Source organism: Octodon degus, unplaced genomic scaffold (assembly GCF_000260255.1).
Source record: "Octodon degus isolate 3935 unplaced genomic scaffold, OctDeg1.0 scaffold00320, whole genome shotgun sequence".
NCBI classification, from domain to species: Eukaryota; Metazoa; Chordata; class Mammalia; order Rodentia; family Octodontidae; genus Octodon; species Octodon degus.
In genome coordinates, this window is record NW_004524896.1 from 584,550 (window position 1) to 596,970 (window position 12,421).

At 55.2% G+C, this 12,421-nt stretch overlaps 1 protein-coding gene across 1 annotated transcript in view; it reads left to right on the forward strand.

The window, feature by feature from the left end:
- The first annotated feature begins 3,190 nt into the window (after positions 1 to 3,190).
- The window catches only part of Rdh13 (retinol dehydrogenase 13), a 14,171-nt gene continuing 4,940 nt past the window's right edge, over positions 3,191 to 12,421 (forward strand). The window contains exons 1-4 of the mRNA XM_004647691.2: positions 3,191 to 3,350; positions 6,425 to 6,543; positions 8,184 to 8,339; positions 11,953 to 12,057. Of these exons, the coding sequence (XP_004647748.1) occupies positions 3,286 to 3,350; positions 6,425 to 6,543; positions 8,184 to 8,339; positions 11,953 to 12,057 (445 nt within the window). The 5' untranslated portion in view covers positions 3,191 to 3,285. The remainder of the gene's footprint in view (positions 3,351 to 6,424; positions 6,544 to 8,183; positions 8,340 to 11,952; positions 12,058 to 12,421) is intronic.

The following is a 12,421-nucleotide window of genomic DNA, read 5'->3' on the forward strand; positions in this document are numbered from 1 at the left end:
GGTCCCTGTGCTTTAGCTTAGTTTGTTTTAGGTAGGTGCTTTAGACCACTGAGCCATCTCACCAGCCCTAGAGTGATTCGTTCTAATAGTGTTTGTAAATAGGATATCATGTCTGCATCTTGTACAGCAAATAGCCACTAGGAAGAGAGTATGCAATATGTTAATTATTATTATTGTTATTATTATTTGCGGAACTGGGGACTGAACTCAGGCCCTTGCACTTGTCAGGGAATGTGTGTTAATTATTGAAACTGTCATACCAATTTGATTTGAAACTGTCTCATTGTTATTTGTCTCTCAATAAAATTATGGGAAAAAAAAAAAACATGGCACAGAAGGTGAAGAAAGAAGCCTCCGCTCCTCCCAAAGTTGGAGCCAGAGCAAAAGCTCTGAAGGCCAAGAAGGCCGTGTGGAAAGGCCTCCACAGCCACAAAAAGAAGATATGAACGTCGCCCACCTTCCGCCGTCCCAAGACGCTCCGGCTCCGGAGGCAGCCCAAGTACCCTCGGAAGAGCGCCCCCAGGAGAAGCAAGCTTGACCGCTATGCCTTCATCAAGTTCCCCCAGCCACAGAGTCAGCCATGAGAAAGATCGAGGACAGCAACACACTCGTGTTCATTGTGGGTGTCAAAGCCAAGAAGCCCCAAATCAAAGAAGCTGTCAAGAAGCTCTATGACATCGATGTTGCCAAGGTCAATACCCTAATCAGGCCTGATGGAGAGAAGAAGGCGTATATTTGACTGGCTCCCAATTATGATGCATTGGATGTTGCCAACGAAATTGGGAGGAACTGGGATGAGCTTGGGAGGAAGTGGACTCATCTGAGTCCAGCAGGCTAATTCTAAATATATACTTTTTTTCCCAGTTAAAAAAAAAAAAAAAAGCGCTGGCCAGATAGCTCAGCAGACTAACGTGCCTGCTTAGGCAGAGTGCAGGGGCTGGGGTTTGATCCCTTGCATGCCGTGCAAGCCCCGTGTGGTGGCACATGTTTGTAATCCCAGCACTTGGGAGGCTGAAAACAGGAGAATCGCTGAGTCCGATCTATGTCATGAGACCCTGTACTAAAATACATTAAAAAAAAAATAGGCCATATGTGTCGCATGTATAGATCACAGTCATCGTGGGGAGTCTGTACCTGCAGATCCCTCAAGGTTCCTTTTTCCATCTCCGCCCATCCTTTCAACCCTTTCCCCTTCTCCATTCACAACACCTTTGCTTCTATTTGTTCTGTTCTTCTTCCCTTGCCGCCTCTCCTCACCCTCGTCCCCTTTCCACTTGAACAGGTCCTTCCTGCTTTCAGTATCTGTCCTCCCTCGTGCTCCTCATTTATCGTTTTGGGTTTCTCATGAAAGAGAAAAAAACGTGGTATTTAAACTTCCGTGTCAGGGGCCGGGGACATGGCTCAGTAGAATAAGTGCTTGTCTGGCAAGCTCAAGGGCCTGAGTTCAATCCCCGGTTCTGCCAAAACAACAACAACAAAAACCCCCCTATCTGGTTTATTTCACTTAAGATAGTCCTGAGGTCCATGTGTTTACCCAGAACAACTCAAGTTTACCATTGTTTATGGCTGAATAGTGCTCCATTGTATGGAAATGCAGGATCTTTATCCATCCCCGGCTGGCGGAGATCCGGCTACTGCAGACTGCCACTATAAACATGGGTGTGCTTCTGTCGCTGTGGGGTGATACTTTGAGCTCTTTTGGGAAGATAAGCAGAAGGAGAATAGCTGGGCGCAATGGAACCTCCCGTGTCAGTGTTTGAGGAATTCCCACACTGATTTCCACAGTGGTTGTACCAATCACCTACACTTCCACAGTAGAGGGGGGTTCTTGTTCCCCCAAAGCCCCACCAATTTGTTTTTGGGCAGTAAGGCTGCCTGGCTGGCTTTCTTTCTTTCTTTTTTTCATTTGTTCGTTCTTTCCTTCTTTCTTTCTTCATGGTGAGACTTCTCACCATGTAGTCCAGCCTGGCCTTGAACCCACAGCGATGCTCCTGCATCAGCCTCCCAAGTGCTGGGGACCTTGTCTTTCTTGCTCCCCACCCCCAGCTGGGCCGCAGACCTCTGGCTCGCACACGTAAGGCAAGGGCGCGGCCCCCGAGCTACACCCCTGGCCTCGATGGTAGTGGCCGGGGCCTGCAGGGCACGGCCGTGTCTGAACTCCCAGGACGCTCTCGGCGGCGATTGGGACTCAGCAGCGGCTGAAGGCAGCGAGCCAGCCCTCGCCCCCTGACTGACAGGGAGGCTGCGCTTCCTGCGTCCGGAGCCCCACTGGGAGAGAGAGCCAGGCGCTGGAGAGTATTTCCCTACGTGTGCTTCATTCAGAAAACCCCCGCTGCCTGCAGGCTCTGCTGGGAGCGGCTGGAGCGCGCACGCACGGTGGCCGCCGCAGAGCGCGGCCTCTCTCTCGGCAGCCCCGCGCTAGCCGGCGCTCTGCCCGCGGGGCCACTCCCGAGAGCCTGGCCCAGACCGCATATTAGCGTTGTTTTCAACCCTGCCAATCAGATAAGTGACATACACCTGCAATCAGAGAAATGAGGCCTGCCTGCCAATCAGATAAGCAAAAAAAAAATATGATCCCATGAGTGTCGGAGCGAGCCGCCCGGTCTCGCGCATGCTAGGCGGGTGCTCCACCGGAGCTGGCTCCTAGTGCTCGTTCTGTTCCGGTTTCTGCGGAACTGCTGGGCTGTCCACTGCACCACAGGGAAGGATGCCTGTACATGATCTTTCTTGCTTCTTTTTCCCTCATTCCCCTCCTCTTCCTTTAATTCCTCTTTCTCTCCTTAGTTACAAAAGCTTTGTTTCCATTTTTTTCTTTTTTTCTTGGTGGAACCGCGCCTTGCGTTTGCCAGGCAAGCGCTTGTTCTACTGAGTTATCTCCCCGGCCCCTCCGTTTTTTCTTTCTGTTCTCTCTTTTCTTGTCCCTTCTTTACTTCCGCTCCCCCTTCCTTTTTGTCTCTTTCTGGCTTGAAAACGTACCGGTTTGGAACGGGCTGCAGCTAGAATCGAACCCTCAGCTTACTCCAGAACTAGCAGGCACACTTTAAGAATTGGCCATGACGTCATCCTGCTGACGCTGGCCCCGCCCCTTAACTGTGCCCGTCCCCGAAACTACCTTTCCCAGAGGTCATAGCGGCTAGGACCCGTTCTTATTGGCTATCCAATCGGCCCCACCCCAGTTCCCGCCCTGTCGCCGGCTTCCGGAGTCCCGGCAGACGCCGGCGGCTTCCCCGCGTGGTTCTCGCTGCTGCCCTCCAGGGTCTGAGCCGCTTCCTAGTCCCCGCCGGCATGAACCGCTACCTGCTGCCGGTGTCCGTGCTGGGCACCGCGGTGGGCGGCGCCGTGCTGCTGAAGTGAGTGGGTGCGGACGGCGTGCGCGCAGGGACGGGCCTGTCCCCAAGGGTCGCAGTCCCCGAGGGTCGCAGTTCCCGAGGGCCGCTGATCCCCGAGGGTCGCCCGTCTCGGTCCTCGAGTCCCGGTCCGGCCTGGTGTCGTATCCCAGCGAGGAGGCGGCGTCCGGCACGGGCGGCCAGGCCCGGCCCAAGGTCACCTGGCTCCTCCTGCAGGACTTGTAATTCATTCGTGAACCCACCTAGCAAATGCCACTGATCACTTCCCGCGCGGACCTGTGGCTGGAGCAAGGAAAATGTGGGTCGCTTCAGCTCCACCCGAAGTGGCAAGAAAGGGAATTGCACAACTCACTAACGAACAGGGTCCCGTGCGTGCACGCAGATCTATGGTGTCCCTTTTTTCTCCTCCTCCCTTTCCCGAGAGATGGGATTCTATCGAATGTGCGGAATAGTACCGTATGCCCTGTCCTGCAGCCTTTTCCTGTAAACTTAGCCGGTGCGTGGATCCCACGCGTATCCGCCAGGGAAACGAGTCCTTCCACGGCTCTGTGTACTTTGAATTTCTTTCCGTTTCACCTTTGATTCCGTGTTAAAGGTGCACGTTGATACGTGCTTTTGCAGTCTTGGATGTTGTAGTTTCATCCCGTGGCCACAAGGTGGCCCATGCCGCCTAGTAAGGCTTTTGGTTGGTGGTCCTCTTTTTGCGGTTAGAACTGGCAGGGAGTGAATGTAGGTGGTGGAGGATACTTGCTAGCCTCTTCAGCAGCGGAGATGTGGACAGGAAGGCACGTGTGGAGTTAGCGCTTTGAACTGAAGGCATCTTGGCACATCTGTGAGCTTGAATGGCAGCTGCTGGTTTCTTACCCTGAACCCCAATCCTGAGCGCTAGCTGTGCTTTTGTACAACGCTCAGGATTAAACCTAGGGCCCTGCCCCTGCTAAAAAATGCTCGACTGCCGAGCCACACCTCCAGCTCATTATTAAGAAATCCTTTCCCCTGTGAGCAAAGGCAAAAACAGCATTTCCGCGGAATCTGTGTTTCTTTAGGTCCTGTGAAGACGACCCCTCTGGGAGCGCCCCTCGGGCCACTCCGGGTGTCCCGCCCCACCCGGAGTGTGGGCAGGCCCTGGGGGACAGGGCTGAGCCACCAGGGGCTGTGCCTGGCAGGGGAACTTCAGCAAGAGGATCTGACTGTTTTAGTGAGGTCTGTCTGGTCGAGATGTAACAGCGAGGGAAGGGAGGCTGCCACCCAGGTGTGGATGAAAGGAAGTCGCCGTGGACAAGGCTTATGCAGTCATTAAGGGGACGAAGAATGATGAGCGGGGTGCTCAGATCGGCAGAGCACTGAGGCGGACAACAGATTGTTGGCAGGGCTGGCAGGGTGGTCGTGCGGGCCTTCAGCTTACAGAGTTACAGAGGTGGGGTGGTGGTGCCACGTGGATGGGTCACATCATGAGCGTATTTAGTGGCATCTAAGTGTCTGCTTTAAGTGTGGCAGCAGGGTGTGGCGGCGCACGCTTGTAATTCTAGCACTTGGGGAGGCTGAGGCGGGAGGATCACAGGTTAGCCCAGCCTAAGAGAGAGCTCTCTTTCTCTCATGCTACGTGTTTCTTTCTTTTCGAGACAGAGTTTCTGTGTAGTGTGGGCTGCCCTTGAACTTGCTTATGTAGCCCATAGCATAGGCTGGCCTCACACTCATGACAAGAGTTATGGAGCTGGGGTGATGGTGCCTACAAGTTTCGAATTATGTTGTAGAGATAAATGTATACAGTTTTCGTCAATTGAAATATACATCTAGTACAAGGTGGGTGAGGTGGTGCACACCTGTAATCCTAGCACTGAGGAGACTGAGGCAGGAGGATTGCTGTGAATTTCAAGGCCAGCGCCGACTGCATAGTAGGCTCAAGGCTGGTCTGATGTACACTGCAAGACTGTCACAATACAAACAAGAATTTAGTGGTGCAAATACTGAGCACGCGCAGCTACTGTGATCCGCTTGTCTAGCAGTGAGCGGCAGTTGATTGGCCTGGGTTAGATACTGCCCTGACCTTGCTGGCCCAGCTTTGGGGCATGCCCTTGCCTGACCATGGCCTCTGCAGGTCCCTGGCAGAGCACCACGGTCCCCTCACCCATCCCCCGCCTCAGGCTGAGCCCTCCTGGGGGCAGTGATGTTCTGAACTCAGCCTTGCGCAGGGACCTGTGGGGCGCTGTTGTCCCTCAGCGTCACTCTGCTGTGGAGTCCTCTCCCAGGCACACTGTGGCCCACAGCCTGTTGTTGTAAATGAAGCTTTATTGGCATATCACTATGTCCATTTGTTTCGTGATGATGTATTCCTTTACTGACAGTTTTTACTGAGGCCTGGACACTTCACTTTAAAACAGTTAAGACGTGACAGCAGACAGCTATCCGGAGCCACAGCGGCTCCATGTGGCAGAACTTGCTGAGGCGATGGGAGCGTGCTGTCCTAATGCTGTCCGTGGCTGAGTCCTCATCACATAAACATAATTAATTGAAACGATCCTCGAGCTGGTGCCTGTTCCCAGGCCTCACGAGATGGCCCAGGCTGGCCTCAGACTCATGGTGATCCTCCCGTCTCAGCCGCATGAGCGCAGGCACGCAGCACCACACCCAGCATGATTTTGTGTGCTCTTGAGGTCTTCATTCTGTTTATGGCCGTTTGTTCTAGCAGCCATAGGAATAGTCATTCACATGTGGCGGGTGTGCTTGTCCCCTTGTTTCTTTCTTTTTGAGACAGTCTTACTATGTAGTGTGGGCTGCCCTTGAACTTACTTATGTAGCCGAGGCTGGCCTCAAACTCATGACAAGCCTCCTTCTTCAGCTCTCCCAAGTGTGGGGATCGCAGGTGTGCACCACCCCATCTGGCTACACGTTTCGAATCAGGTTGTAGAGATAACAGGCAGACCCCAGGCTGAGCCTCTACCGAGGTCCCAAAAGGGCCTTCCCAGTCCTCATGGTATCATCTGTATCTCCATCTTTCAGTTGGGCCCTGATTGCATGGGGTGGGGGGCACCCAGGTGGAGTGGCCTAGAACTGACAGCACTCTTTCTCACTGCCAGGGACTATGTCACTGGGGGCACTTGTCCCAGCAAGGCCACCATCCCCGGGAAGACGGTTATCATTACAGGCGCCAACACGGGCATCGGGAAGCAGACCGCCCTGGAACTGGCCAGAAGAGGTAGCGTCCCCTACTTTGTGCTGGAGGAGTAGGTGCCTGAGCACTGCGTCGGTGGCAACAGTGACCACGGTGGTCCACGTGTGGGAACAGCACAGGCCTGTCCCCAGGTGAAGGGATCAGCAAAGTGTGGCCTGGAATATCACTCAGCCCCGTAAAGGAAGGGCATTCAGACCCACGTGGCACCACGACAGACCCGAGGGTGTCAGGCTCAGAGAGATAGTGCAGATGTGGCCCGTAGGGGCCCGGCCCAGAGAGACAGGACGTGGAGGGTGGATGCGGGGCTGGGGCAGCAGGGAGCCAGGGTCAGGGTGCGGGGTCTCTGCTGGGGAAGGGAAAATGTTCTGGAGCTGCATGGGTCACCGGGCGCGCTGCAGGGTAAATGTGCTCCGCGCTGCCGCAGCGGACACCGTCTCTGTCACCTTCTCCCTGTGGGGACAGGGTGCTTGGTACTGTAGCTTCAAAGAGCTGAGGCCTGTGTTGGATCCCGGCCTCAGTCCACAGTCCGCTGGCGCCCACGCAGAAGCAGGATGGCCGAGGGGCCTGCGCTCAGCCCATGGAGGCCGGGAGCTGGAAGTGAAGGGTGCAATGGGGGGCAGGGAGGTAAACCCCTCTGGGTCTTGCCCCGGGGCCCCCTCCAGTTAGGGTCGGCGGGTCAGCCCAGACTCATCAGCGGGTGGACCGGAGCGCAGTACCCACACATCCAGCCGCCTTCCACATGAGAAAATTTTGGTGCATTTTATTTATTGTTTATCTTTTTGTTTTTTTTTCCCTTCTTTTTAGTATGCAGTCAAGCCTGGCCTTGAACTCACTATGTAGCCCAGGCTGGGCTTGAACTTGTTGTGGTGAGCCTTCTGCCTCAGCCCCCTGAGTGCTGGGCTTATAGGCATGGGCCAACGCTCCTGGTTTAATTACAAGATTTCTAACGGATTTATTGAGATGTGCAGAAGGTCCCTAACATGCGATGATTTGCTTTGCCTTTTTTCTTTTTGGTGGTGATAGTGGAGATGGAAGCCAGGGCCTCTGCACTGAGCTACGCTCCCAGTTCTTTTTGTTTCCAGACAGTATCTTGCTAAGTCACCAAGTGTCCCAGGCTGGACTCGAACTTGGAATCCTCCTGCCTCTGCCTGGCAGAGTGCTGGGGCTGCAGTCGTGCCGGCTGCTTGGTAGTGTTTTCGGTGTGGGACCGTTTTGGTTTCGCGGCTTTACCAGGATGTAAACGCCCTGTAAGTCCCGGAGCGCCTTAATCCACCGCCGGGTGAGCGCCTGCAGTGCATGCTTCAGTGACCGAGCGCTGTCTCGGTGACGTGGCGCCTCACCGGTCAGTCTTGGACGTTTTCATCCCCGCAGGAGCCGGTCCCCTGCAGCTGTCCCGGCGGCCCAGGGAGCCGCCCAAAGGGACTTGCGCAGTATGTGGCGTGTGCCAGTGCTCTGTGCCAGTCAGGGCTGAGGGTCGCTGTAGGGGTGACAGCGCCTGGTGGCCCGTCGCCTCGTGGCGGGACACTGCCTGTCCCTGCCCTTGACCGATGCCGCCCACCGTGGTGAGGTTTGTGTGGCATTTCCGTTTCCATCGAGTAGACAGACGCCTGATGGCAGCTTTTTCTCTCCTTTTGTTTTCGCTGTTTCCCTGTCCTGGCTTCCAGGAGGCCGCGTCATCCTGGCCTGCCGCGACATGGAGAAGTGCGAGGCCGCGGCCAAGGACATCCGCGGGGAGACCCTCAACCCCCGCGTCTGCGCCCGGCACCTGGACCTGGCTTCCCTCAGGTCCGTGCGCGAGTTCGCCAAAAAGATCATCAAAGGTAGTGGAGGGGCGGCCTGCCCGGCGGGTCTGCAGGTGGCTGCCGGCTGGGCTGCGGCAGCCAGGGACACCTGCTGCCTGGCTTTAAAATTTAATTTAGGAGGGGGTCCGGGGAGATGGCTCAGTGGAATAAGCGCTTCTCTGGCAAGTGCAAGGGCTTAAGTTCAATCCCAGGTTCCGCCAAAAGAAAAAAAAAAAAATTAATTTAGGGGACTGGGAGATAGCTTAGTGGAATAAGTGCTTGCCTGGCAAGCACAAGGTCCTATTTGATCCCTGATACCACTAAAAGAAGAAAGTAAAATTAATTTATTCTTATTCTTATTCTTATTATCCTTATTATTACTGTAGTAGTGGGGATGGAACCTAGAGCCTTCACACTGAGCTATATTCCCAGCCCTCTTTTTGATTTTTATTTGAGGCAGGGTCTTACTAAGTTACTGAGTTGCCCAGGGTAGGCTTGACCTCGAGGTCCTCCTGCTCAGCCTCCTGTGGCCCTGGGGTTATGGGCCTGCAGCTGTGCACCAGGCTCCTTCCTAACATGTTTGTGTATTCATATATTTTCATACAAAACTGGGCCTATATTCTACATACACTTTTATTCTTGTCATCTTAAGATGAATTTGAGAGGGCCGGCCATCTAGTTCAGCAGATTAAAGTGCCTGCCCAAGCAGACGTGGGGCCGGGGTTTGATCCCTGGCGTGCCATGCCGGCCCCACACTGAGACAGCGATTCAGGCTGGGCGTGGTGGCGCGCGCCTGTAATCCCAGCGCCTGGGAGGCTGAACACAGGAGGATCACTACGAGTCCGATCTGTGCAGTGAGACCCTGGAGACCCTGTACTAAATACATTAAAAAAAGTGAACTTGAGAACATCATTTTTTTTTTTTTGAGAACATAATTTTAAAACATTTAATTTTAGATAAAAATTGTATCTGGGGCTGGAGAGATGGCTCAGTGGTCTAAAGCACCTACTTGGAACAAGCTTGGCAAAGCACAGGGACTGCGGTTCAATCCCCAGCACCACATGCCAGCCAGCCCGCCCCCTGGTGGGCTGAGCTGGCCACACACACACACACACACACACACACACACACAAAATAAATGTTAAAATAAAAAAAAAAAATTGTATCAATGGTACCCAGCATGGTGTTTTGAAATGCATACATATATATAATAATTGTTATTTTCATTTTATGTATTTGGTACCGGGTCTCACCTCGCTCTTCACCCTTGGGTGGTCTGCTTCCTGGGTGGTCCCGGGCTGGGTTTGGCAAGCTTGCTTGCATGCAGCAGCCCTGATTGAAAGGTGGAGGAGGACAAAGCTGTGGAGGCTCATATATCAAGAGCCTTGTCAGGCTGGGCGTGGTGGCCCTCGCCTGTCATCCCAGCACTCAGGAGGCTGAGGCAAGAGAACCGCTGAGAGCGCAAGGCCAGCCTGGGCTACATAGTGAGTCTGAGGCCAGCTTGAACTGCATAGCGAGACCCTGACCCCCAAAACAGAAAACAAAGCAACAAGCAAGCAAAACAAAACAAAACAAAATGGCCATTTTCTGAATCCCTGATCGAGTCCTGGTTGTCATGGGGATGGGTCAGGGCTGTGCTGGAAGAGCAGGAGGGAGGCATAGGTGCCGCCCCATGGCCCACCCACCCTGTGCCTGTGGGACCCAGTGAGGGCGTTACCTGGCACTGTGCTCACAGGCACTTAGGGCATTGAGGGGCAGCACCGTCAGGCCTAGCGGGTGGACAGAGAGCATCAATTAAGTGCTTCCTGTGTGCTGGGACGAGTGCTGCCCCTGACGCACTGTCCCACCTGACTCCCGAAAGTCCCTCTAGCCCTGGATACCTAAGTCCTGAGCGCTTAGCTCCAGGGCATCTTGGGACAGCAGGGACCTGAGGCCGACACCCTGGGCAGGTGCTGTCTCGCTGGGCCAGGTGTGTTCCTCTGGAGATGAGTTAATACTTTTTGAGCCAGAGTCTTGCTGTGTAATTCAGGCTGGCCTTGAACTTACGGAGACCCTCCTGCCTCATCCTCTGGAGCGCTGGGATGACATGCGTGTGCCACCATCCCAGGTGGAATAGTTTATGTCATATATTTTACCCCATTGAACACAAGCAGGGGTGGGGTGCTGCTCAGCAGAGAACCCACCTAGCATGCAGGAGGGCCTGGGTTCCACCCTCTGACTGGGGAACAGCAAGGCTCTCCCAGGTAAAGCACAACATAGTCCTGGCTGAGAGGCGCTCAGGGCCTCGGCCCGTGCTGGGGCCTTGGCCTGGATCCCTTCCTGGGGCTCACGTGGTCGCCCCGCCTTGTCCTTCTGACTACCCAGCACCCACAGTTGTCTTGATGTCTGCTTCCACGGCAGCTGTTCCACTTGATGTTACCCTGTGCCTTTCTGTCCCTGGGCCACACCAGGGTGATGCTCCACAGGGTGGCCCTGACTGGCTCGTCCTCCCTGTATTTCCAGTGCGCAGGAACTAGGGCTGAGGAAATGCCTGTTGCAAGGATAGTGATTATACGTTTCTGCTGGGCAGGTGCTGTTGTCCTTTTACATGGGGGAAACTGAGTCACTGAGAAGCTACATGCCGGCAAGGTGCTGGCCGAGCCTCCTCCCTCCTGGGACTGTGTGCTGGTGGGAGAGGTGCGGGCACTGACTCCTTGCGCCTTCCCACACCCGAGAGTGGTGTGGGTTCAGTAGTGTCACCCTGGCCCCTGGCCCCAAGCTTGTGGCCTCATGGGACGTGGGGTTTGTACAGAGCCAAGTTAAGTTGTGTGTGTGTGTGTGTGTGTGTGTGTGTGTGTGAACTTGGGATGCAGAGACACTCAGAGGAGGAGACAGGAAGAGAGTGGCGAAGGTGGCATTGTGCCAAGGAGTGCAGGAGCCAGCCCTGCCCCCTCCCCCCCCCTTGGTGTCTGCCCCTGGATGGGACTGTGGTCTCAGCCACTCCTGTGTGGCCCCATGTCGGGCAGCTGCGTCCAGAAGGGGCGCTGTGGCTCGTTTGACCTGAGGGTCCCCAGTAGGGAGTGGCCCGGGGCCTCAGCTCCCTGGAGTGCCCCACTTGGGCTCAGGAAGGCCTTTGCGCGTGTCAGGGAGTGTGTTTGTCCCCGGCTGCCAGCACTCCGGGCCTCCAGCTTAAGTCGCCAGGACGGGTTGCTCACAACTGGAGGCTGCACCACAGCTGGCCCTGGGCTGAATCCTTCGCTGCCCCTTCAGCTCTGCCTCGTCCTCCTGAGGTCTGCCTGCGTCTGCGTCCCTTCCAGGGGGAGCTGGGCCTGTTGGGTCAGGGCCTGCCCTGAGCTCCGTCGTCCCTGCTTTACTGCCACGAAGACCCGCTTTTCTTCTTCTTACTTATTATTTTTTGGGCTGTGGTTGGAGCCCAGGGCCTTAGCACCGAACTCCCTTTTTAAAAAAGTTCGAGACAGGTCTTGCTAGGTCACCAAGCTGCCCACCTGGTGCTCCAGCCTGCACTCCTGCCTCAGCCTCCCGGAGCTGGGACAGCGGGACGCTGCTCCTGAGGGGCCACCTTGCAGGGGCCGGGGACGGGCAGGTGCGGCACGGGTCTGCCGCCCTGCGGGCTCCAGTGCTTGCTCCGCCCCGCCCTCTCCCTGTCCTGCAGAGGAGGAGCGCGTGGACATTCTCATCAACAATGCGGCCGTGATGCGCTGCCCGCACTGGGTCACCGAGGACGGCTTTGAGATGCAGCTGGGCGTCAACCACCTGGGTGAGGCTGGCATGAGCAGGCTTGGGCTCTGGGTGGGGGTCCCCACCTTGAGGGTCCTGCCCCCTGCGGGGCTCTGGGCAGCCCCCTGTGGTGCGTGCCTTTAATCCCAGCTCTTGGGAGGCTGTAAACAGGCGGATCACCATGAGTCCAAACACCCTGTAGATCCTTCCCTAAAATACAAACAAAAAAAAAAGACCTTTGGGTTATTTCTAATGGTTGGCTATCATTAAGAAACAAAACAAAACAAAAACAAACAAATTGAAAGGTTTGCTTTGGCTCACAGTTTCAGAGGCCTCAGTCCACAGCGGCTGGCTCAGTGCTTAAGGCCAGCAGGGAGGTGGAAGTAGTGTGTTGGGAGGGCACG